At 43.3% G+C, this 26,935-nt stretch overlaps 1 protein-coding gene across 11 annotated transcripts in view; it reads left to right on the top strand.

Annotated features, from left to right (window-relative positions):
- The window catches only part of FAM13A (family with sequence similarity 13 member A), a 156,651-nt gene that overhangs the window by 78,573 nt on the left and 51,143 nt on the right, over positions 1-26,935 (top strand). For 9 of the 11 annotated variants that reach the window (XM_065692196.1, XM_065692180.1, XM_065692242.1 and 6 more), the window contains one exon: positions 1,413-1,585. In XM_065692196.1, coding sequence (XP_065548268.1) covers positions 1,413-1,585 — 173 coding nt within the window. Of the gene's footprint in view, positions 1-1,412; positions 1,586-16,274; positions 16,407-16,601; positions 16,685-26,935 lie in introns of those variants that run through there. The other 2 variants (XM_065692271.1, XM_065692260.1) reach the window with 2 other exon arrangements.

The following is a 26,935-nucleotide window of genomic DNA, read 5'->3' on the forward strand; positions in this document are numbered from 1 at the left end:
TTTCCATCACTCTATGGTAACTAATGCCCACAAACCACAAATTATATAAATGTGTACGCTGATGAGCTCCAAGTTAGATCTTGTTTTCAGAAAAGAGATCTTTATGCTGCTGAAACATCACGAAGCTGTCAGATCAGTAAGCAATCATGAAAGGAAATAAAATGCTGGGTTTTGATAAGAAGCCACCACTAAATCTGCCTACATACATAATGCTGCCTGCAGCTCTGGCTGAGGAAGGTGAAAAGGTGTAGAGAAAAGCAGCAAAAAGGATCAAACACATCAGAATACTTCTGTAAAATTAGAGACTATATACACTGTTTTGGTTTTTTGTCTGATAAGAGACAACTGCTGGAGTAGTATAAAGTCAAGGATGGTAGGGCGAAAGTGAGTGAGGAACAATTATTTGCAAATTCTCATAATTCAGAAACAAGGGAAAGAATATCTGTCACCATATCTAAAATAGAAATACTTTTTCTTATATAACTTTAATTAGTGTGTAACAATGTTGTTGGGAAATGTGATGTGAAACTCCCAGACATAGGATCTTGCAAAGGCTAAACTTAGCAGTGAACACAGGAAAACAGCTGAATGCAAGCACAAAGGTTAGGCTCCATGTTTGCTTATAACACATGAACCAGGTGCAACCTCTTAAGTCGAAAAAAGCCCCAAAGCACAGATTGCTAAAAGCTGTGGCAATGCATGAGGGACAGACCTCTGAACTTGCCCTCTTTACCCCCTAAGCATCCTTTATCTGCTGCTGATACTGGACGCCCATCTGACACAGCACTGTCTCCTCTTGTGCTCTGTATGCTTCTGCTGAAAGGGCAGAGCAAGACCCCTGGCTTCATGTAGATAGGCTCAGTGATGCTTGGAAACTTTGTCTTTGATTTAGGGAGCTGAACTTCCAGCTCTGTGTCCTGTTCGCCTCACTAAAGAACATGAATGCAGAATGTTCACAGTCTAAGAAATTTCCTTCCAGGGCACATGTTGACATCAGCTGAAATCAAAAAGGATAGGAGAAGAGGTGTATGATTGCCTATACCATCTGTTTCTCTAGTTGTGTCAAGAAGCAAATCAAATTCAATGGGAAGTTTTCTGTGATTCAGAAAACAACTTTCTGTTTACTCACCCTCCTTTTTTAAATCTTGCGACCTATGGAAAGAACCCCTGTTCTTTCCACAGACACACCTTTATTTTTCTTTAAATAGTCTTTATCAATGTCTGATTCATATGTATTTTATGATTCAGGATACATATGATTCATATGTATTTTATACTGTTATGTCTCACCTTGTCATATTCCTTGTTGTTTATACACTGGTATGGAATGTCTTTTTGTTAGATTATCTGAAAAGGCTGCTCTGTCCTTTCTTCCTTTCATGTTTCATTTTTCTCTGTCTTTACTTCTGTAGATGACAAAGTCCACAATGGAAGGATCTGGCCAAACATGCCTAGTGCCACAACCAGGCCTATCAGATGGAATACCTCAGGTCAGCCTCCGATTGACAGATGGTGGTTCATGTTGGAAGGAGATGGATTTAACAGATGAAATTTCCTTCATTAACAGTGATGTGTTTTTCTCCAGGTTAGTGGTCCTTTTTTCCTATGTGTTTGTTCTGTACCTGCACCTCCAGCTCTGAGCATTTTGAAAACTTTGTGCTTACAAAGTCAGTATGCTGGGGTATAAGGCAAATTAACATGTGTATTCCTTTCAAAGCCAGCTCTGTGCTTTAGTTTGCCTTCCCGTTATAAATTTTCAAGCATATGAAGGTGGGCTGGTTGGTGAAGGAGTACAGATGGACAGGACTGGTCTAAGATCGGGCACCAGAAATTACACGGAGCACAAGGTGCAACCAAAATGTTAAGGTGTAGTAGTAGTAGTTAAGCATGTTTGATCTTCCCCGTTTAGGTCTTAACAGATAGCTGATTTTATTCCCATTCTTAATCCAAAAAAGGAAGGGGCTTTTGAGGGTTTTTCCTTTCTGGCAGGAATAATGATAAGTACTAGTGTTGTTCAGACAAGACAGAGAATAAAGAGTACTTGTCTGTATCTGTCTGAATTCATCTGTAAGAGTCCGTCTGTCTAGAGCATCTGAAAGAGAATCTTGAGGTTTGGTTGTTGGCACTTTTATCAGTGAAGCAAGCAGGTAATGGACAGTTAAGTTTGTTGTAAAGTTCTTCACTGAACATCTCACTGAACCAGTGTATTTTTGTTGTTCTCAGCATATTGAATTGAGTCTGTCGTTCCCTTTCTTCTTGTGTCTAGTGCAGCGCATGAAGGATTCAGGTTACTGTGGGAAATTCTGTATGCTACTGAAATGCGGGATTGGCCTAATGTGGGAAATAGTGCTATTTGCATGTCATGAAACATGACACCACGGCGTCTCTGCATACCAACGCAGAACACAAAGCAGAGGCAGTGCTGCCAGACACGTAACTGAGTGACTTTACTGTGTCAGCAGCAGACGCGTGCTATTCTCAGCACTAGCACAGACAGACAGCACTCACCTTACGAGATGAGTTTGCAAATTATGCACTAGCACGAGATTTTGGTTATAATAATGGTGGAATGAGTTAGGAAATGATGCAGTAACACCAGATTCTGAATTGTGATGGTGGTGAAGCATAGATGCCAAATCTGGTTTCTAGCCCTTGCAGACACACATGCTCTTTAACTTCTACCTGCATCAGCTGTGTGGCTTACTGTCCCCAAGCCTGCCCCCAAGACTCCTGCAGCCAGAAAACATCAGGTTCATTTACACATCTTCCTTAATCCAGGTCCTTTTAACTGTGATGAGTGAGGAAACAATTATCGAAGTAGGTCAGCTGGCAAAACTGAGAAGGCAATACAGTTCTACCAGCAAGAGAAGGCCCAGCAGTTGGGGCTGGGTCAGATGTTACAGCCTCTTGCACTGGTACTCTGGAGCTTGGCAGAGAGTGTGCCACTGCCCATACTCCATTACATGTCACAAGGTGTAAAGGAAAATCAAGTTGAAACAAAGGACTTACGAGTTTCATGTCTGGGATGGTATGTGTGACTGATGTGCTTCATGAGGTGCCCCCAAAAAATATGATTCTTTCAGGAGAACAGTCCTCAAAAAACAATTATTTGCTGTAGGAATTCATACTTTCCCATCAGTCTGTGATTACTTAGAAGAGTACTGTTGAAGTATGGGACAGTTAGGCCAGCCAGTAACTCAGAGCCATACAGCCACTCACACAGGACATTAAGCACCAAATGAGATATGTTTGTAATTAGGCAGAAGCCTAGTCTCAATGCTCAAGCCTTCAGATGATCTTTCGTCTCTGTCTACATCTCTTATTTTACGTGGGAAATTAATAAACTGTAGACATTAATTCTTTTGCAATCCCATTTTGTTCAATAATGCCCTCATTTTCTGTCCTGTGTCACGCATCTGTACATACTTACTTAACTGAGAATCTGCACTGCTCTTAGCTTCCAGTACTTCTGTCAGTGATCTAGTGCTGCTCCCAAAGAAGGAGTAGATAGTGCTTGCTGGTTTTGACCGTGCTCCAGGATGGCAGGTTGTTGGGCAGGGCAGGATGGAGAGGATGCCCTGGACCATCCCTAAGAGGGAAGAGAGGTCTCTTGCAGACCTAATACACTTGGGGGACACTTTTCTGTCTGTACAACAGTCAGAAACCTGGATTCTCTGTCATGAATGGAGTGCTCTGATATATCAGGACTGTTTTTAAACATGCTGTTGGCAGCCTTGTGTCACTCCTGTGTAACCTAGGCTCACATTGAAATACTACCTGGTATCATCTCAGTGCAAGGCTACATTAGGAGTTTTCACCTTTTTCAGCAAAAGGACTCTGGCATCTGACCTAGATCATAAAATGCTTTGCAAACACGCTACTGTTCTTGTTGAGGGGGGTTGTGTCGCAAGGTACTAACAGTTCTTAAATAAATGTTATCATTAATTATATGTAATTATCTGATACATTTTACTGAAATGACTGTATCTGCTCAGCTATCGTATGGTCTTTGTTAGAAAAGAATAAAGGTTGTTCTTGGCAATGATAATCATTTGCTGTCTCATGAAAACGCCTGTGGTTTGTTCCCTTTCTATGCTCAGATACTGTGATACGGGTGGATTAGAAGAGGGTGAAGGGCTGCACAGAACAGTAGATACAGAACTCCACCTTTAGCAGGCTCGCAAGTGTAACAGTGAAGAAATAGCTGCACCTAGTAAGCCTGTAAGCCCCCCCACCAACACATGCACAGGGCTGTAATCTGTAATATATTTTCAGTCAGTTTCATTTGACACTAGAGAAGAGGTCTTTAGGGGGAAAGTGAAAGACTTCTGGTTGATTAGTTAATTTTGATACTATTTAAAATACCCCTCAGCATGTGTCTTCATACAGTTAACCTTAAAATGAAGATCTGCGTAATAAGTAGCAGCTACAGTTACAACTGCATCTTCTAGAATAGCTTACCAATTCTTTAAACATTGAAATCATGTTATGCCTTCTAACAGGTGTGGTTCCTCATGGCAGGAAATTTTTGAAGGTGCTGCTGTCATTTAAATTATGTGATACATCAGTAGCAGTCAAAACATAGTGCAGAGCATAAAATCTGTATCACCTTCTGTTCATACCTGTTATCCTAAGAAAATTGTATTTGTAAAGTTGATATGTTCTTTTCTTCTCTCCAAAATAGGTGGATTAACTATATGTACCCATAATCCCCGCTAGCACATAATGTATGTGTTCTCTTGAAAGTTGCCTCATTATTACATCTGTATGCCAAGGACAAACTGTTCATTAGGCAGTAGCAGGAAACCATGTCTGTAATGCAGTCTTTGAGTAAATCCTGAAACAGTGGAGAAAGAAAGAAAGAAAGGAAGAGACAAGAGGCAAGAGTTCTCTGAGAGAAGCATGAAAGTCTGCAGGCAATATGCAGCCTGATATATATTTCTGTGAGGCTTGTCTCACTTTTCCAAGAGCTCCTGTGCAGAGCTTTAGAGCAGGGCAGCCAAGCTTTCAGACCATGGGAACCACACACATACTTTATCTTTACCTGGCTGAGAGCCACAAGACCCCCCCTCATGAGCCAGGGGAGGCAGCAGCTTTGGGACTAGGCAGAAAGGACCAGGGCTCCCTGGGGTCTTACCAGACCTTCAGTGAGAGGGAGCTAGGATGGGCTTAGAGCTCTGTGAAGCTCAGAGTTCCTTTTTGGGTCCCTCTTTCTTTCTACTATCTAGGACAAAGTCTGCTCAAAACTCTGGTTCAGAAGGGGTATACATAACTGCAGTAGAAACTGGAATGATTTTGGATCTGCCTAGAGGTGCTAAAACTTAGTGCTTCAAATAACATTTAAATGGATTTTACTTCAGGGACAGGATATATTAAGAAGTAAGTGAATACAAAGGTAGGAGGGCCTCTTACAAGCAATGCTGTTAGCCTTTTGTGCCAAACTTCATATACAAGCAAAGTGATAGCCTTCAGGCAGTAGGAAAAATGCTTCCTGCAGCCAAAATGTGAGGCAGGGGATTGTTGATGATGAGCAGAAATCTCTTGGCTTATGCTGGCTCAGAGGTGCCTGCTGTCTGCAGACTTTCGTTGTCAGTGTCCTGGATATTGTCAGTGTCCTGTCAATGTCCCTGCTCAGGAAAGGGCACTAAAATATGCTTTGCTGTTGTATATGGCTGTTCTACCTGGAGCTGTGTCTCTTTGGAGTTCTGGTACTGTTTTGAAGGAGCATCCCTCAGTGGGAGGGCACCCTGCAGTGCAGTTCTGGTACTGTTTTGAAGGAGCATCCCTCAGTGGGAGGGCACACTGCAGTTTGCAATGCTGTTATATATTGATCAGAGGAGTGCAGCCAGGTACCCTTCGTTGCTAGTAGTGGTCAGGTGCTGGGTTATGGGTGCATGTATGGCAGTCAAACTTTGTGAAAAACATTGTGCAGTTCCCGAGAGCCAAAGCTTAGAGCAACCACTACCATTGTTCAGTAAGCAGGCTGCCTTCTCCAGTACTTTCTAGCCTTGTCTTTGTGTGCCAAAGATCATAAATTCCTGTTTGTGGCTGCAGTCACAGCTGCACAGATACCCCGTGCCGGCTTTCTAACATGTTCATGTTCTCAAAGGGAAGGTTTGTTTATATCAACCTTTTGTTCACAGAGATCCTTATATCTGGCCTGTGTCCTGCAAGTCAAGGCTTCACATGCTCTAGTTGCCTCTCTAAAGTAAGGGTTGGGTTAATGTACCCTTCTGCACCCTCTTAATGACACTCCATGTTCTTGCTGTTAATTGTCAAGGTATAAAAACACATGTATTTGTACACTGAGAAGTTTGTGCTTACTATAAACACTTCCCCTATTTGTTGGCTTTTCTTTTAGCAGCTGCGGTTTAAAACCAAGACAAGCTAAAACTTACCATTATTATCTGGCATGTGATAAGAACTTGGGTGCCTGTTGTTGCCAGAACAAATTAAGCAGAGGGGGGCTGGTGTTGTTTGCTTAGCTGACTATTTTTGTTTAGGTTTGGGTTTTTTTGTTTTTGAAGTCTGTCATGCCAGTACATTCAGTCCCTAACCAAAGCAATAATTTGCCTTATCACTCAGGAGCCTCGCTGCCAGGTTTACATAAGGGGTTGCAGCCAGGCAGCTGACAAGGCTGCCCTGGACTCTGTAGCCATGGGCTTCCCAGCAAAACTGCTCAGGAAAGGAGCAAAGGTCTGGAATGAGGCCAGTGAGGAGGTGGTGAGGGCAGTTGCCTTCTGCATCGTTCGGCAGCAGCCTTTAGTGGGCTCTGCTCTGAGCCCTCAGAGAGGATTTTCTGTGTGTAAGGTATTGTTGCTGTTTGTCACTGTCTCTCTTTAGGTTGTGTTGAGTTAGTTTTTCCAAACTGACTCACTTGACTTTGAGAGTACATTTGTCTCCACCCTCCTATGCAATCAATTCCCTTCTTTCTTGCATTGTGAGATGCTGGCAGTAGGAACTGCCTTACATAATGAGTTGTTAAGAAAAGCATTCAGTTTTCAGAAAAACACAGCCACAAAGAAATGTGATTTATGTGTCTCACTGAGGTAGGTGACTGTGAATGGCAAGTCAGGGTGTGGTCTGAGCTCTTCAAGGGTTTTTCTCCCCTGTAGGTAGAGATGTAATGACAGACACAGAACCATGTAATTATGTGGATCTTTTTCCATGCAAGTCACCTGGGTGGATTTCAGTTTACTTTTCCAAGCATTTGCCCTCTCTTTTCCACCCTGCACAGGTTACTCCTTTAGATTAGGCTTTGTCCATTTCACTATTCAAACCTTCCTGTTTGCCTCTCTGTGCAAAGAGAGTGACAAATTATGACTTGTGGGATGGAAAACATTTTGAATCTGATGCCCTGTCATGTGCCACAGAAGCAGAGGTTCATCTTGGAAGCAACAAGAATCATAAATGAAACAAAGATCTGTTGACAGATGTAGAAAGCAGCACTTTAATGCCATAACATGCATATGGAAACAAAAGTTGTTCTTTCAGTCCATGAGCCAAGTATATTGGCTTTTCCTGTTTCCTGGGACAACATCCAGCAGCCTTAGAAACCAGAAAGGAACTACAGTAAGTTCACAGCAATTGTGTAACAAAGCTGAAAAAAAATATTCCCTTTCTATATCTCAGACATTGCCCTCTCAGCTGGAAGGATTCTTTCTTTTATAATCTTGTTCCATTTTTTGTGTCTGCTTTCACTGTGAGGAGAAAGTCCCTTCATCTCATGAGGCTGGTGGCTTTCTGGTACCATCTGGATCAGATAATGGTCTTCGCAGTGGGAAATAAGGTGCAAACGTCTGTGAAAATTCTAAAGTAATTTTCAAGCACAAGGATCAGTGGCCTCTTACGGGAGAACGCGCAGTGGATAAGGAATTTAAGCCAGCCCTGGAAATCTTTGAGCTTTTAATATTGGTGTTTACAAAAGCCAAGACACCCGTCACTAACCTGTCTTACTATACAGCTAGGGAAGAGGCAGAGCCTCTGCACTGCCACTGGACATATTCTTGCTGCAGTGGGTAGCTCCCTCTCCTTTAACTTCCTCAGCCTGTCTACTGAAGTGGCTAGTGCATTGTTCAGCTAAGGAGGCTCAGCAGTGCGTGCCTTGTTTCCGGTAGCTTTGCAGAGCAAGCAGTTTTCTGCCACCTGAAGCTATGAGGTGCTCCTTCCTGTGTGGCTCCCCAGAGGGGACCTGGGCCTGCGTCCTGCAGGCAGTGCACAGGAAGATCAGTGGGCAGAGGTCACAGTTCTCAGCCAGGCTTGTTTGCTGCTGCCGTTTCCCGGCTGAGCTGAAAGAGCTGTGCATTTGGACGCTGTGTTCAGCACGTTGCAGTGTAGGCTGTTGGAGTTCAGCTGTGACTTCCCATGACACACGTGTGTATTTTTAATCGAGGTGGTCAGCTGGCTGACTAATACGAAACATCTGGGGGTGGCATGGCAGGGTGTCACTCACTGCTCTTGTCACTTTGCTTGCATCTATTTGCCTCTGAGCTTTTTCACTGTTGTAAAATCCTCCTCTTTCATGGTCAGTGGCCATGAGAGATTTCCTCTCATTTTATCTGTTGAGGAATGTGATCCCAAGCTGACTGATTATCTGCAAAGTGCACTTTCTCACACTGGCTCAGTGCCTTCCTCCTGTTCCGAGAGGGCTGCAGTTAGGAAGCGTGAAGATAGTTCTGTTTCTGTACCAAAGCTTTCTTTTTCGTTCTGCACCTGCTGTAAGAAGTGTATTTGCACGAGGGATGACTCCAAAGAGAAGGCACTAGGTAATGGCAAAGAAATTACTAAAGGCCATTTGGATGTTAATGACTTCCAGTCATTATGGCTTTGACAGGACTACTGGAAACAGGAGATTCCACCACTGGTTCCACAGGCCCTTTCTCAGTCTCCAAGCTCTCAGCATTCAGAAAGTTTGAGTCATGTAGGGAGGGATTAACATCTAATAAAATAACATTTTTATTGTATTGTAAACCATCCTGCATTATGGTTAGGAACCACCTAACCACCATGAAATGATTACTCTCTTGGGAGCACTGTTAACAGTGCACCATGTTTTATAAAGTTTATAGATGTTTCCTTAAAAAAAACAAACAAAACAAACAAACAACCAAAAACCAACAACCAAAAAAAAAAAAATCCCCACCCAGAAATTCCAGAAAGTGTCAAACTGGGGGGGAGGAGGAATAATCAAGTGACCACCATTCTGAGAGGGCTACTGAGCGTCATGGAAAATAAGTTTACTCCAAGCTCTCATTAGCTTTTGCTGGATTTATGCCCCTTGAGTGGAAAAACTTGGATTTTTTGCCAGGACAGTGAAAGGTGGGTTGGGAAGTTGCAAGCTTACCTACCTTTTCTCTTGTTATTTTGAATGTTACTGATAACTAAATACAGGATTACACTGAACTTTTGTTTCCCTTCAATATGCACTTGTGCCACTCCTAACATTGCTCAGACTGGCCTGCAGCAGGATAGGAGAGTGTTTGCACAGCCTGGACACGTATGGAGTGGTTAAACTCAAAGCTGATGTTGCATATAAAGGGCACAGCAGTGAGCTGAGCTGACTGAGCCCAGCAACATTGTATCTGGCAGCACATAAACAATATTTTGTGTTTCTTGATGTACTGCACAGCTGGGTGCTGGTGAAAGCCCTGGGGCTGGCCTGAGAGGGCTGTGCTCCAGCCAAATGCAGTCAGGTTTTAATAGATCTGGTCAGAGTTGTCTTTTAGCCGGGATGTCCTTTGCCTCCATGGCAGATGCATCTTGTAGCTCTAGGCAGAGAGATGGAGTTGTTCTCCTGCAGCTCACTCTTACTGCTTCCCAGCCAGACTCTGTCTCTTCCGCAGAGTCATCTTTTCCCACCACCTCTCTGGGGAGCCTGGCTGGCTGCTGGGGCACTTGTGCAGGAAGAGGACTCCTTTCAGTTACATCATTAGCTGAAGAGGAGCTATTTCTAGGGGGTTTTTCTGGAGGGTAACTCTGCCAGGCTGCCTCTCTTGCCAACAGGGATGGCAGTTTATCTTTCAGTGGAGTAAAAAGCCACGTGCACCAAACATGAATGGCGTGGCCTGCTCCTCCACTTTACTCAGCCCTTTCTGATACGGTTGTTATTTTCAGAAGGCTTGGGGTGAACTACGAGCATTTTGGTTGAAGATCGTTTAGAGAGCAAGAAACATGGTGGGTTCAGAGGCATGGAGTTCAAAGGACAATTCTGTAGGGAACTGGAAGGATATTTTTGGAAGGTGGGAAACTGTGGAACCAGTGGCATTTTTGGTGGGGAGTATAAATAGTTCAGGGAGTACCAAGGGTTCATTTAAAAAAATTTAGAATCTTTTTGCTGAAGAATGCTATTTTCTTCAGTGTTTTCTGTGGCAAACATTTTCGTTAGTTTGAAACAGATGACTTTTTAAAGGGTCTTTGTGCAGACCATTTTACAAAAACAGTGGTTTAGGGGAGTGGGAGAAGTTTCATTAGACAATAATATTTAGGAATTGCATTAGATTAGCAGAGCTTTGGAAAAAGCCTGCTTTGAAAATAACTTGTACATGACCAGACTCCTGTTTGTTTGCTTGCTCTCCCATGCTCTGGCACTTGAACTAACTGGTGCAAGTGAAGAACCTAGTGACCTGCTGCGCAGCATGCTTTACCCCGTTCCCACAGCAGATTAACTGGCACAACCATTCATTACTTGATGCGTTCCCAGAAAACCCTTTAGGAACCTACTCCCAGTCCTCCCCCTTCTCCAGGAGGGAGGCCAAGAAATAATTTCTGGGCTGTCCCATGGGGCGAGAGTCCTTTGGAACAAGTTAAAGCAGCTGACAAGCGGGTGTGGCAGTGCTTGCAAAGGACACTGCTGCTTAATGAAGAGCAGCCACAGCAGCTAATCCAGGTCTCCTGGGAGCTTGGGGTGTCCCTCTTGCTGAGAAATGTGCTTGCATGCTTATCTGTTGGCTGAGATCAGGAACTCTGAGAACCTGAAGCTCTGAGAAGCTTTCAGCTTGCTGTTTACTTTTCGCCTGTCCCAGCAAGTTTAAGGAACAATTGTGGAATATGTTTTCTTCTTAATGGATTTTAACTAGCTTTGTTTGAAAGATAATTTGGCATCCAACTTATAGGAAGGAACAGAAGAAATGCAGTGCAAAAAAACCCAGTATATTCCCCACAGATAAGCCAACAATACTCGTATTTCTATGCCACTGCAAAAAATAAAAGGGGTAAAATGAAGTCAATTGCAAGCAGCCTGCTTCTTTTTTGGACAAGAGGAGTGTTAGTTAAGAAAATGCATAAGCGAGTTCTGCAAATTACATCTGAGGCTTGTGGTTCCTAAACAGAAGCAACTGTAAGTTGTAAGAGCATTAAAAATTTACCATCATCTTTGATGAATTGTATCAGTGGTTCGTTATCCTCACCATTTAAAAATGTCTCATTTTTAGTCATAATTTGTCTGTCTTTGACTCCCAGGCATTGGATCTTGTTCAGCTTGTGAATACTAGGTAAAATATTAATGTTTCCTGCATGCATGGGCCATTTTCTTTGAAAAGCACTGAGTGTGTGAGGTTTATTTCTTGTGTTCACTTCATGGGTTATCTCTGGGCACTGTTCACATTTTTACAACTTGCTTGGGAATGGGAATTCCTGAACTGATTGGGGTCTTCTGTAGCAACCACCCCAATAGGAAATACAGACATTACACACCTTTTCCATGTGGTATTCATGTTGCCTCCAAGGACGATGTTAATTTCTTGAGTCACACAATCACTCAGGGCTTGGATAGAAGTGCTGATCTGGTGTGACATTTTGTCCCCCAGTGATACCCATCATCTTGTATAATGTCTGCAGATTTGACTCCTCTATGTAACTATGAAACTTCTAGTACTGGCCTGCACATGACATACAAAAAGAATCACTGGTATTATTTTACATTTCCTTTCAGATCATTGATAAGAGCATTAAGTGATACAGGGCTTAGCACCAGCCTTGGAAAGTCACTGTTAGTACTTTTACCCCCTTTCTGAGGATCCCCTTTTACTACATTGTGGTTTTGACATACTAGTTGTTCTCTCTTCTCGGCTGTGCTCTTTTGGACAGGGCCTATTTAATTGTCTGTGTGCTTTGTTTGGACATGAAGGGCTACAGTTTCCAAATACGGTTTCTCTTTACATGTGACTCGCTTATTTCATGTGTGCACACAAATCTTCTGGCCCTAGGGAGATTTTCCAGGGTGTTTATCATTTATAATTGCAGATGTTTATATGCACAGATACTCTAAAAAGGAAAATGCATGTGTCAATGCATGTATGTGTACATAAGTAATAGCATTTTAAATGTTGTATTGGTGGTATTTTGAAAAGTACATTCTTTAATTTTCAGCACAATGATATCTGTGCTTTGCATTTCATGTTTTTGCCAGGGGGAAATTATTGCATAAGTTAGTAAACACTGCTTGAATACATTGGTGGTATTGAGCAGAACTCCAGCAGCTTAAAAACCCTCAGATTTTATCAGACCAGGCAAGATATTTTTTTTATTAAGAGCATCTAATTTGTGTATGACAGTGCAGTGAGGCAAGGGATAACTGCTTTTCAGGAGGCAGACATGGCCACATCCTCATAATATCCATAACCTAGATCACTTATCTCTCATATCCTCTGGTGCTGTTTGTAGAATCTCTTCTATTGTTGCTTCATATGCTGAGAAAATTACTTGGTGCGCAGCTAAGTATGAAAAGGAAAGAAGAGAAAGCACTTCAGTAATGATGATTGGCAGGACACTTCATTTCCAAACATGTGTTTATTCTGTAAACATCAATGATGGTGGAGAGAAGTGATTATTCATATTTAGTTCCAGCCAGGGTCTTTTTTCCTTTGTTGAATCTCAGTAAGAAATTTACAAAACAAATAGTTTGAACCCAGGTGTTGCCTTGGTGTAGGTGCTGAAGTGTGGCAGTGTGTGTTGGTACTGCAGCAGCGTGACTGGGTGCGGCTGGCAAAGGGGGGTATTGTTGATGGTATTGTATCCTGGCGATAGAACTTTGGGTGGGCTAGGTGCATGCCCAGTGCCTTGCCTATGGTCTTCCCACTCACCCCAGAGAGAACACAGTGGCTGTAGAGTCACAGAGCAGTTTGGGTTGGAAGAGAAATTACTCTTCGCTGTCTATTTTACTGAAGTATTAGCAGTACACTAAAGACCATACAGTCAATGGAAAGGATGCTGTGCCTGTCCTGAAAGGGTTTTTTCTTCCCCATTCTTTATGTGTTTGGTGGTACCATAAATAGCCACTGTGGTGCATTGTTGCTGCCAACAGATGACTCTGGCCTTTCTGAAGAACAGGAATGCAAGAGTTGCATGAAACTTGCCGAAGAGATTTTGTTTTCCACGGTTAATGTGGGAGAATAAATCTGACAAATACAAATCCAAAACAAAATGCTGTATAATCTCAGTTTTCGTATGTGATAACCCATCTCGAATTATGCAAGTTTAAAAGGGTGTAAGAGGGCAGGGGGAGGGTAGGAATTCCTGCCTCTGTCGAGTAGCAAGTTGGCTTAAACGTAAACATCAGTGAGAAGGAAGTGGAATTGTTTGGAGAGAAGACTGCAGTTTTCTTGCAGCTTTTGTCTGCCTACTTTGTGCCACAAATGCATCGCTTGTGGTCCTACCCATGAACAGGGGAAGTGAAGGATGAAGGAGTTGTGAGAGGCAGACAAGGAAGGAGAGGAGAGAGCTGATACACCATTGAGGGGACTCCAAAAGAAAACAGAAACAGAAGGTGGATCTGAAGATGCTGATGGCGCTGGGAGCCCTAGGCAACATTAATGTTCTCCCAGGGCATCTGTTTGATTTTAGCATGGTGCCATGCACTAACTTTCCTCACTGATGCTAATCCATAAATTATTCTTTCTGGTTATTACAGCATCTGTTTTGTTAGTGAGTTCTTTGTTGAGGACCTTAGTACTTTTAAGCTTGTTTTTGCAGGCAGGTCCCATGGAAGTTACAACAAAAGAGCTCGGGTATAAATTCTGAGAACAGCAGCTACTTGAGTTACTCCACTTCTGTTTCTTCAGCAAGCTGCTCTGGAGAACCCTGACTCCTTCCCCATGAAGATGGGTCCCTAGTTAAATGTGGAAAATTAATTCTTTCTTACTGGCATCCTGATGGTAACACTCAGTTTTATAGAAGTGTAATGATCTAGGAATAATTGTGTGTATGTATAATAAAAGATTGCGCAGGAAGGGGCAATTTGATTTATTGTCAAATTGTGAAACAGAACAAGGTGCTTTTGTTTTATACTGAAGCAGTTTTATGTATCAGAATAAAATCTTTCTCTCATGGTTTTAGTTGCTTAAGAGCACATATGGCACGTTTAATTTAATAGGAAGTCATCAAGATATTCATTTAATTGCCACAGATAAGAGCAGCCCAGTTCCATGATGGCAGAGTGCTTTATCAGCACTGCTGACTTTCCTAAAAAGGGGCCCTGTGCTGTGTTTGGCATTGACTGTAGTGCAGCAGAACAGGCTCGTACTGAGGCAACAACGGGCAGCAGCATTACTAATGCACTTCTACCAGCCAGCCTGCTGACAGGAGCAAATATTAAATTCATTGTGCTGAAGCGGAGCCACTTCTCCATCAATCCTTGTGTCTCTGCTCCATGCCACCACTTTCTGAGGCTGCAGCTGCCTGCTGCTCTTGTTTTTGACAGAAAACTCCTCTCCCTCCTCCTGAGAAAGGTCACGATCTGTTCGGCATCCCTGTGAAATGTCTGATACCCTCTGCTAACCTGTGAGTGTGCTGTTTCTCCAGAAGGCCCCTGGAGCTTGTGTTTAATTCCTGTGACCTACATCTGTATGGAAGCCTATGGACTAAGCTTTTGCCACAGCTTTCTCCCAAACTGGTGACAGCCCTTGCTGGGGTTGAAGACAACAATCCTTTTAATATCGACCCTTATTTTTGAAGATTGGCATGTCCAGCTGTGCCAGAGTTAGCCTTTTACCACCTAGTGCTGAGACAGGGTTTTACGAGCTAAAATGTTGAAATGATCCATTCTTTTATGTCCCTTTATCAGTTTGAGATTCCCTGTCACAAAGTGTGCCATGTTGTAACTGTTCACAGGGAGGGCAGCACCAGGAGTGTTTCTGTCCAGTGTCAAGGGAGATTGAAGGCAATTCCTTAGGCATTCTGGGAAGAGGAGGTGCAAAGGTGAGCAATAAAACTTCAGGTATGCTCCTTCAGCAGCCACCAAACACTTCAGTGCAGGACCTTCTTAGGGATTGAGTGCCGTTTGTTTTCCAAGGCTGCTGTGTCCTGGGAAGTAGCACACTAGTTGTGTGGGGTTCTTCTGTTACCATTCTTCCCAGCCTGAATTTCAACCAAAATAAAATGGTGTGTTTCGTTGTTTCACAGCAGTATTTGATCAGCAGCCACAGATATAGAAGCTGGAGCACTTGAGGGTGGCCCCTGGGAACCTCAGTAAAAATAAGTTTGGCTTCTGCAACACTTACCTCTCCATTTCACATGTTAAGTGAAGAGCTCTTGTATACTTCTCTGCTGTGTGTCCAAACTGGTTGGCCAACTACATCACAAACCTTCTGAACCCCCAGTAGCATCTACAGCAACACAAAGCAATGGTAGGTTGGCACAGTTGTGCCAGCCCCTGTAGACACCTAGGTATGGTGAAGGCACGTGTGTGCAGCAGTGTGGCTGAGTGCAGCTTGCAGGGGGGGGGGGGTATCAAGATGGTATAGTAGCCTGGTGATGGTATCATAGAGCTTTGGGTGGGCTAGGTATATGCCCTGTGCCTTGCGTATGGGCCTCACACCCACTCCAGAGAAGAGACAGTGGCTGTAGAATCACAGAGCGGTTTGGGTTGGAAGGGATTTAAAGATCATCTAGTTCCAGCCCCCTGGCATGGGCAGGGACACCTTCCACTAAAGGGGGTTGCTCAACGAGGTCCCTCCTGTAGCTGGGGACGTTGTGGGTGACTGTGTATCACCCGGGGTAACGTTTGGGAAGAAGGCCGAGCCGGTTCCAGTTACTAGAAGGGATACAAAAGACCTTGTAGGATGTTTTTGTTAAAGGGTATCCTGTAGGAATTACCCCTCAGCTTGTGGCATGTCTTGCAGGACTAACCTCTGCCGGTTAACCTGTGCCTGCTAGGGCCGGCCGCGGGGCGGCTGTCCCTCGCTCACCGGCGGCAGGGAGAGGGGCCGGCTCGGGCCCTCGGCGGCGAGGCGGTCGCCGTCAGCCGCCAACCGGGGCCCGCGGCCCTTTCGCCCCTCCCCGGGGCCGGGCCGCGCCGCCGGCTCCCCGCGGTGAGGCGCTGGCGGCGCCGTGGGCGCGGCGACAAGCGAGGCGAGAAGCGGAGCGGGTGTCCCGATGGCCAGCATGGCTTGCGAAGTCATGCCCCTGCAGAGGTACGTGTGCGGCCGGGGCAGCCCCCGCCACCGGCCGCGGCAAGGGGTTCTGCCGGGCCCACCGGCCCGGGGGGAGCCGCAGATCCGGCCCTGCCGGGAAGCTGCTGCGGGCCAGCTGCCTGGGCGCCGGGACAGTGAAACAAGCCTGTTTATTAACGGGGGTCGGGGAGCTCTCTGGCATCCTCATTCGGTAAAGAAGGGGGGGAATCGATGCAGCGCCCCGAAATCCAGGCGCTCTTCTTGCGAGGAGCCCGCTGCGGAGTGGGAGCGGCTCAGAGGTTTGTAGGGATGTGGGTGCTCCGGGGCTATCCCCACCCGGAGAGCGGTGGGGTCTGCCGGCACGCTGCGCCCGAGCTGAGCTCTCCCTGCCGCCGCTTCGCTGCAGCAGGGGCTGTGATGCGGTAAGGGAGCTTAGCCTGTGCATACCCCAGCTCTAGCTGCCTGCTTCCACACCCGCCGTGGTCCACAGCAGCGCAGGCGAGAAGCTTCGTTTTCGGGGAAAAAGGGTTGAGTTGTTTCCAGGGTGTCGAGACACGCCTCCCTTCAGCACCAGCTGTGAGTGAGTACCTGTGCTGGCATGTGCTCCTGCCACAGTACGGCGGGGAGAACTGCAGTGGGGTTTCTGAAATGGCAGGGCACAGACCCACTGCGGGGGGTGGGAGTGTACACGCTCCTTTCACAGGGTCATTAATTATTTTTTGTTGATTGCTCTTTCGATTCTCAAAATTAAGCCCTCCATACCCCCTCTAGCCTTATTCAAAGGGGCTGAATATTCTTCATGTAATCTAGAGTAAATAAGTAATTCAGCGTGCCATTTCAGCGCTGTGGTGGTGCTGTTTCAGCAGAAGCTGTGGAGCTGCTGCTTACTTGGACATGATAAAATAATAACCGAAACTGCTGCCCAAAATGTCACAGGCTTGATAAAGCATGAGGTCCTCTACAGATAGATGTGGAGGAAGTCTCTGCAGTAATGCAGTTGCAGGGTTCCATGTTGATGACTGCAGAGAAACAAATGTGTTTTGAATGTCTTAAAGAAGTAGTCATGGTCCATCTTTCCTATTTAAAGGACCTGTCTCACATAATATTTTTAACCTTTTTGTGTTCCTGAGGATCTGACTGTGGTAGCAGCAGTGTCAGAACAAGTGGTTGTTATTGTGCTCTTGACTGTTCACCCCAGGGGATGATAGGTTTCATAGGGTAGCTCTAATTAGACTCTTTGTTGTTGCAAGGATTAACTCTTGCTCAGTTAGAAATACATTTTTAAAGTGAAGATTTTTCTTCAAACTCCAGTTAAACCTTTAGCATGGTACAGAATTGCTTGAGCTTCACAGTTGAAAAAACAGTTATTCACTAGAACTCTGGCTGCTTTTCCATCTCCTTGATCTATTTTTAGGATGGGTATACTATACTTTTAGCACCCAATTTTCTTTGGGCCTAGTAGCAGACAAGCACACACTGCCGGATCGCTTTACAGTGGCATTCTCCAGGTTGCACTTTTATTTTCCTATTCTTCCCCTTGGAACATTGTCTCCTCCCTTCTTAGCACAGAGTTTTGCTGCAGAAGAGGGTCTTGCTGGGTTTGAGCATGTTTTGTCAACTTCAAAAAGGGTGATGCCTAGTGGTGGTTAGTATCAGCGTGGGTAGCAGTATGCTCATGGTTCCTGTGAGGTGGTGCACAGGCTGGTGCTGCTGTTCCAGCTGAGGGCATGGACAACTCACAGCACGGATTCTTGTTGCTGGGTCTAAAGCAGACTAGTGGCAATCTCCAGGTGCTGCGGCTTGGGGTGCTTCCCAAACTGGGATTATCTGTCTTCCCCTCTCAAGAAAGGGAGTAAGCTGCCGGCAATAATCACACTTGGTTCCCTTTCTGGGTGGGTGAGCTCCCTGTACTGTCTTCAGGCCACAAGCTGGCTGTGCTGTACCTGCCATAGGAACCCTCCTGAGCTGAAGGGGTATGAAGGCAACTCTGTGTGGCTGGTGTGAAAACTTGGGAGAGGGAGAAAGGCTCTGTTTAAGTAGCTGTAACATTTCAATAGCATTTGCCACTAGAGTGGCAAAGTATTATACCTACTACAGTATCGATAAGCTGTGAGTCTGTCTTCCTAGAAATCATATAATGTGCTTGCATATAGCCATGTACTCTACAATGTAATTTTATTCTATATATAGATGTCTGTGGAATCGCACATGATAGGATATGGTGGCTTGTAGGGCAGGTGTAACAATGGGGAACATCAGGGTTATGTTTCGTTGCATGGGAAGAGGTGGAAGGCCAAATGTGTTAAACCCTCCACTACAGTAGGTGCTATATTGCCCAAGCACTCTAAAAGGCACCTGTGAATGTCATGTGGGTTGCATTACTGATTTTCGAACAACCTATCCGCCAGTAGTTCCCTTCTATTGCTAGTAGGCTAACATGTTTTCTGAATAGCATTAGCTTACTCTCATAACCTAGGTTCCTAGTTAGAGCATTACTGTTATTGGTGTTACACTCTTGTTGAGCATGATGCTCTTACTGGTGTGTTTTAGTTCATTTATTCTAGCTCAGTCTATTGCAGATTTAAGAAAAGCTGTGCAAAGCTGAAACCTGGGGCACCTGCCTTTGCCAGTGGCATCTGCCAGTTTCTGCAGGAGATAAGAAAGGCAGGTAAACACTCAGGCCTTGTTCATGATCAGTGGCCTCTCATTTTGTGCTTTGCTGAACCAAATGAAGGCAGAGGAAGAGTGAATCCATCACAAGTACTTCTAGAACATGCATCTGATAGAAGTAGTGAGCGTGACTGATGCATTTCTAACCTGTACAGCAGCAGTTGTCTGCATGGGCTGTCTCATTTGCAATCATTGGGGTTGTTTGATTTACCTGGCTTGTTTGCTTGGGATCTTTCACAAATACCCAGTATTTTAGCCTGAGAACTCTATTGCACTGTACTTTCTCGGGGTTTTTTTGGTTGGCTTTTTTTTTTTTTTTAATGGCTGCTGTGCTCTTTTTAACAGATTGGTGAGTGTGTGTGTAAAGTTGTATTGTAAGTAAGTCTGATCCTTTGGACTTTGTTACTGCTTCCTGTACAAGGTACTGGGAGTGCTTGACAAGCCCTAGTGAAGTATGTTCTGGAATATGTATGTGAAGTATGTTCTCTGAGGGTGGAGAGATCTGATTGGTTTGTTTGTTTTGGGCTTGGGGTTTTGGTTTGTTGGGTTGTTTTTTTTCTGGTGAAAGAAAGAGGAGAAATTCAGCCCTGTGCTGCTTGTCTTCCTCAAGTCATATTCATAGCCTGCTGCAAAATGTATGTGACTTTTTGGCCTTCCAGCCTCACATTTGACCCACAGCCAAATACTCTGTCTTGTCTCAGCTGTGACGTGGTGGGTGTAGGAGTCTGTGGAAGCTCTTCCTGCATACCACTCCTGGGAAGGGGGTCTGATTAAATGAGGAAATTAACGTGGAAACTTTCTGCAGTGTTTGCCTCTGGAGTGTGCATCTAAATAAGCAAGAAAATATGAGTATTTACCTAAAAACTGGGCTCTTAGATACTTTTATTTGAAGCATGCAAGCTTTTAACAGTCCTGGGCCTGAAATTGCTAGTTACCTGGTGACAGTTCTTACCATTGTAATGCAACAGGTATGGGTGCATTATGCAACTTCACACTGTTAAATTCTGAGAAGAGGTGAGACTTTGGCTGGTACACTCATTCCGCCTCTTTCTGACCCATTTTCTAGTTTTATTCTAGTGAGGACTATTGCCAAACCACAAGTAGAAGGAAAGACACTGCCCTGTCTTTCATAATAAGCCCCAACTAGTTTACGAAGTAAAACAACAAAAGCGAGCTGTTTTACATTGACGTCATTTTATAAAAGATAAACATATTTGCAATCCAGGAGGATAGTGAGTAGAAAATAATTACACCAAATTATGCTGTCAAGGGTTCCAGTAGATTCAGATATGTTAATAGAAATGGAAAATCAGCCTCTTGCTCACAGTGGCATTTAATCAGCAAGAACTTCCTCTCATTTCAGCTTGCTGTGGGATAGCCTGTGCTTCCCTGATGTTGCTTTAAAGTAGGAGGAGGTGTGCAAAAAGGCTTCAGCATATTTTTTATTCCTCTCTGTCCAGGCAACGTGCTTCAATCTCAGTGCCCTATAGAGCACAGCCTGCACAGTTATGCCTATGGATAATCAAGTATATTCTGAATGTGTATGGCTGTGCTGTATGTTAGTGTTTCCTAGAATTAAAAGGCTCCTACTCTAGGCTTGGGTATTTGTGCTTTAATCTTGGCTGTGGAAGATAGAACAAGAAATAGCACATGTTCCTTGGATATGTGATGGATCCTTCATATTTACCTCAGCTTGTCTCTATGAAATAGTAATATTGGTATTTCGAATGGCAGATAAAACAGGAGACGGAAGCTCATGCTTTTGGAAGGCTCCAAGGGATCTCTCCACAGAGAGGTCCCTTTCTGTGACCCCACCATTACATTGCTGCACACTGATCTTGCAGGCTTAAGACATAACTTAGTTGAGAGACCTTTAGGAAAAGCACTGCTGAAGAAATAGCTTTAGGGAAGGTGGCAGGATCCTTTGGAGATTAATATTCAAACCAATACCAATCCACTCCAGCCAAGTTATTGGAAATATTTTCCGAGTATATGAGTTCAGAATAAAGAAGCTGGGTTGTCCACCCAGTATTGTGACACGTGGTTCATTTGGTCGATATCTTACGCACGTACTTGAGCAGGAGCTTAACTTGTTTTCAGTGGTAAGCATGGTTAAGTGTAACTATAGTCAAGACTAGGAATAAATAACTGAAACAACACATTATAGTTGTGACTATAAGATTTCAGGGAAGATGCTAATGTTTGCATGGATATAACTCTCACGGAGAAATAGCTGTTAGTTGTTTGTTTCTTAGTTACTATATAGAGCATTCCTTCTCCCTCCCCTCTGATTAAGGGTATAGAGCAAGGGTGATATTGCCTAACAATTGATGGTAAGTGCTGACTTTTAACAGTGACCATTGTATCGCCACAGCGTTATCATGTTAGATTAAATTTATGGTTGCTGTTGCATCAGGGGTGGTATTATTCTTCCTTCTTTTGCATAACATACCTCAATATTTATTTGAAGGAAATTTGAGTCTTCATTTGAAGGAAGAAGCTTATGTTTATTGCCTGCTAGTTCTCATTTGCAAAAACATTACCTTTTACCCAGTGCTGTGAAGGACAAGCTATGAGTAAATCATTCTATTGAGAAAATAAGTATGCAATACATTTTCATGAGCAGTTTCAGTCTTGCATTTGTCACAAGCTTGTGATAACTTTTATGGGGAAATGACGTAGGGAAAAAAGATGCTGAAAAATTCATGACTGAGACAAGACAATCAGCACTACTGTGGCCTCAAAATTTAGGCTTTCTTGAAGGTGTTTTAAGTGTTGTTAATATTGAATGTCAGAATAAGTAAATAAACAGCATTGGTAAAATCCTCTACATTTGCAAAAATGGCATGTTGGTTAATCCAAGGTGGCACAGTGGTTCTAAATGGTGAGAAGAAGACAAGAGGAAGATAACTTTGAAGTCTTAAGACATCGCCCAAACTTAGCCTTCCTTTTCCTCCTCCCAAAAGCTGCATTAACTTTTGATATCGTTAGTAATTTGATGCCACTGAATTTTCAATGCCTTTTTGTTTGATTGCGTTAACATTAGAAGCAGCTATCTCATTGCCTGAAAGAAAAGCATTCTCACTGAAAAATAATTAATTTCTTTTGAAGTCCAGAATATCTGTGGTGGAATAGAAAGCAAGCCATTTCTTTATCTAACTGTTGAGGTCAGAACAAATAGAACCTGTGACAAGGCACTAGGAAAACATGACCTTGGCTGAGCAGCATGACCCTGCCAATGTTTAGCCCTTCATTTCTGGTGCAAAATGTTGACACTTGAGTCAAAGTACATTTTCATTGTTGTAAAAAAAAAAAAAAGTAACAAAACCAAACAACAAAACCCATATTTTTTTTTTTATTTTATTATTTAATCAACTAAATATCCCATAACTTTTGAAAAGTGATGTGGAGCAGGAAAGCAGTGGTAGCTTTACAATGGAGGTTCCAGTGCCAGCAAGCTGGGACGGAAGAACTGCTGATAATTAAGTGCAAATAAAACAAGAGGGAAAGGCCCTGAGCCACCCTCTGACCTGGGGTGAGAGCTCAAGCCAGTGAGGGGGCTGGGACTGGAGTATCCTATATGAGTGTAAATAAATTGGGAACTCTGTATAAATGAGTATTTTACAGCTTGAGCTCTGGAACAAGCCAGCAGCTCCCTTATTCTTTCTTAAGGACAAGATGAGATATCAGGGAAAGAAAATAACACCATCATCATGTATTTGAGAATGTGCTGGGTGAACTGTTGCCTGTAACATTCCTGTTGCAAAAGGGGAAGGCAAAAAAAAGGTAGCTGTGGTTCCATAATAGAAATTTATCGTTTTAACAGTTACTCTTCACCCAGGCTTTCCTATTTCCTTCTTTAGAGGCAGAAAGGATGTGTTGCGTAAATGCTGTACAATACATGTGCCTGAAAATCCTAAGATGTGCTCAAATAAGTGATGGGCGATACTGGCATTCCTTCCAGCCTGACAAGTTTATTTTGTTAGCTCACTGGAGGTCACAGACATGACAGTATTACTTCCTTTGCTCTAAAATCAAGAGAACAAGTTTTTTTCAGTTTGGCTGGTATTTGTTTTTGTTTTAGCAAGAAGGAAGTCATCAGATATTTGGGTGTCCTTTAGGAGTGTGAGAAATTTCTTTCCCAAGTATTGCATTAAAGAGCAATTAATTCCTGTTTAATCCCTTGGCTTAGGGGAGCTATGTGTATATCTGAGAAGAAAGAGACTGCTGTATTTTGCACTCACCTGCTTGGCCAGGTGATCACTGATAGTTGAATAAATAACTAGGAGATTTTTAAAAGTTATTAAATACCTCCAGTGCCTTCTGGCCATAAAAAAAATGAGTATAGTTGGAGAAAACTTTAAGGGTACTAAAAAAACCCACATTGAATTTACTACCAAACCTGCCTGCCTAATGGATGAATTCTTTGCTGGGCAAGGTAGAAATTGGGACTGTGAGATGCACATCAGAATGACTTGTCCCCTCCATTTACTGTGGATGGCTAACTTGGTTTGCCAGGTCACTCGCTGTGACAGGTACTAAGCTTTCCTTTCTTTCTGGAAGGGTTGTATATCCTTTTAACCAAAGAGGAATTATGCAACCTAAGTACAATACAGTTCAATGTTACACATATCTTAATGACTTCTAGCATTTTCTTTCGGAAGGATAGATGATAGGATGGGCTTCCTAGCAATACTAATAAACCCTTCAGTACAAGATGTTTTAAAAACAAGTAAGCAGTTGTTTATTGATCAGCATAGAGTGATAGTGACTAAGAAGGTTCTAAACCCATATCTAGCCTGTTCATTGTGTAATATCATCTGATGATCATATATGATTCATATCTTGCACATTTTTCTTGCTTGTCTCTTTTATATCCAAAACCATGTGATTAGGTATACACAGGTTTAAAACCTCTTACACACTTTTCATTTATTTTATTAAACTAATCTGTGCTTCTGTGTATAATATAAGCACATCAATTTATTACCTTACAGCACAAACAATTCATTATTTCATAAATTATTTTAATAGAAACAGAATCCTTGTGCGCCAAGTGATTGCAGTAGGACTCGGTAGTCTCACATCTAGTTTGAGGGACTGTAAATTATAGTTGTTGAATAGGTGGTTTAAATCTATTTTTAATTTATACAACTCACGTCTTTCACCTTGCATAGATGAGTTGACTGAGGTGCATGAAGTTGATGAGTTGACGGAAGTGCATGAAGTTGGGGAAAGGTGTTTGGGATACTGTTTTTAATGATTGTGGGGTGAAATGGGCAATGTGCTTCACTCATCTGCAGGAGATCTTTTTAAAGTTAGAGGATTTTGATGTTTTTTCCAAAAGCCTAGATTTCATACTAGTTAGCTTTGAGCTCTTCATCCCAGATGCACCTATTGGTCAGTGCTGCACATGTAAAACTGAAGTGCTGTCGAATAAAAGAGGTAATGCACAGCTACAATTATTATCAACCATGTGAAATTTTGAAACATGATGATCAAATGAAACTGGTATTTGGTTTCTGACTTCTGAAGCTTCTTTCTCCCCCATTCCTAGCTAATGTTCTTAAAATATTTGTTTCTCCTCGGTTTCTTTGTATGAGTGGATAGTATTTTTTTGTACAGATAAAAGACTTGCTTGAACTTGTGGAGCAGCAGTTGTACTTGCTGAGGAAAGAAATGCAGTAGGTTTCAGGGTCCCTGCTGAATACTGCTTTTCCATCTGATCTGTCAATGCAACTAGTGGGAGTGTGAATATAAGGAAGTTACTCGGGCTTTTTCAGTATTATTGTGCTTCTGTGACTTGCAAGTCAATTACAAACACTGAAATGAGGAAGAGTTTTTATGGTGGAAAATAAAGCATGTTTGGTGCCACTTTGACAACCACCACTTGTACACAAAGAGGCATTTGCAGTTGTCATTTGTTGTAATTTGAAGTTGCATTGATGCACAGAAATCTTGATGGCACTGTGAACTTTCCTATGCCTGAGAAAATGTGTTTAGTGGTTTGTGTACACCACTGGGACTTGTTTGCATTGAGATTACAAGTACAGCCGTTAACATAATGAACTGAACATAGCAGAAAACTTTACCAGCAGCTTTGTGAGTTTAAGTGACTTCTTTACACTTAAAAAAAACTATGTGTGTGTGTGTTTCTTTTTTTTTATTTACACTTATATTCTGTAAGTGTAAATAAAGAGATAACTTATGCATGCAAGCTGAGAGACTGCATGCTGTCAGGGAAGAGAGCCTGAACCTGGCAGAGGTGCTTACCCATGCTTTTGTTGCAGGTTGTCTTTTGGGAAGGGCAATGATGAGCACTTCCATGTTTCCCTGCACTATTTCTAGGCGGTCTCCAGGCCATGGCAATTTATCTCAAAACCCCTGCAAGTGATGTTTGCCTCAGTTCTCACAGAGGCAACTGCACCATCTACTTTGCTGTCAGCCTGTTGTGCACTGCTCTATGCGCTGGCTGGGTCTCCAAGGAGGTGACAGCAGCGTTCAGTGTTTCTGCAGCAGTGGCCAACAGCAGCTTGAGCGAGCTTGTGAAAGTGACAGCAAAGTTTCCAGTAGCAGCTGTGCTCCCAGTCTTCTTGGGGAGCTGCTGAAAACTGCCCAATCACTGTTGTGTTACAGAGGTGATGTGAGTTTTGGCAGACTGCACTGATTTCGGAAGCAGCTTCTCTTCCTTCCAGTCCGTGGTATTTAGTGTTACCCTTGAATCAGTATTTTGTGCTACACGCGTGATGTGCTGGAGGGTCTTTTCTGTAGATGTCTGTACTTGTCTTGCTACGAATCTCTCCATACTGTAGTGGGGAGAGGTCAAAATGGTGCAGAATTAAACCCCTGTGATTTTTTCCTGGCTTGCTTGTCTGTCTATCTGCCTCCCCGACCTTTCCAACTCCCTTGCATCCTGCCTCCTCATTCCCACAAATACTAATTTGGCATTCATGTTGAGAATCTGTTATAACATTGGCTGGGCTCAAAATGAGCCATGGTAAAATCTGCAAATCTGCCTCTGGCTATATACAGTGTGAAAGCAGGGTGCTTACCTGGCTGAAGGCCAGTTACAGCTCATCTTCCTGCTGGCTTTGGTGGAAGCTGCAAAAGGTATTTGATCTCCTAGCTACAAAACCCACAGATGTGTTGTTTTCCCATTTATTCTATGCTTAGAAAAGATCTTATAAACTGATAAATAAAAATTCTTCAGGATTCTAGAGATTAATGTACTTGGGCTGTCTTTTCAAGCTTGATCTACTTCAGATTGCTGTTGAAGTGGTCAGGGTGATTGAAGCCCCCAAATGACTTCAGTTTGAAGCTGAGTTCACCTCACCTAGCGCATTCTCCCATATTCTGTCATGCTCTGAACAAGCTCAAAAGCAATGGATGCCTTCACACCATGGCAGTGCCCCCGGACCTGTGATTGAGTACCTGTGGCAAATTGCTGAGCTCTGGTGTTCCATGCTGCTGGAACAGTGGGAAAGCAGCAGGGAAATACTTGATTTCCAGCGCCTGTGGGATGTTATCCTTTCTGCTTTTGTTAGAGTAATTTATGTAGCTTCCTGTCTTTTCTGCCTTTCTGCCAAACTTGCTGTGCTCTTCAGCAGACCCGTTTAAAAGTCCTTTGAGGATGAATCAACCTTAGTAGCATTTCATGCATGCCTGGAAAAAGGAGTGTCCTGCTCTGGAGAGTTACAAGGCTTAAATGCCCTGCAAGGCTGACCATTTATCTGGTTGGAATGATGAGGTGAAATTCATTTGAACCCCATGTAGAGGCACAGTCTTAACTTGACTTAAACCATCAGCCCACCACACCTTTAAGCTTCCATGCCTCAGCAGCTCATTCTTACCCTCAAGCAGCACAGGTGTGATGAGCTGGA

Source organism: Lathamus discolor, chromosome 1 (assembly GCF_037157495.1).
Source record: "Lathamus discolor isolate bLatDis1 chromosome 1, bLatDis1.hap1, whole genome shotgun sequence".
NCBI lineage: Eukaryota > Metazoa > Chordata > Aves > Psittaciformes > Psittacidae > Lathamus > Lathamus discolor.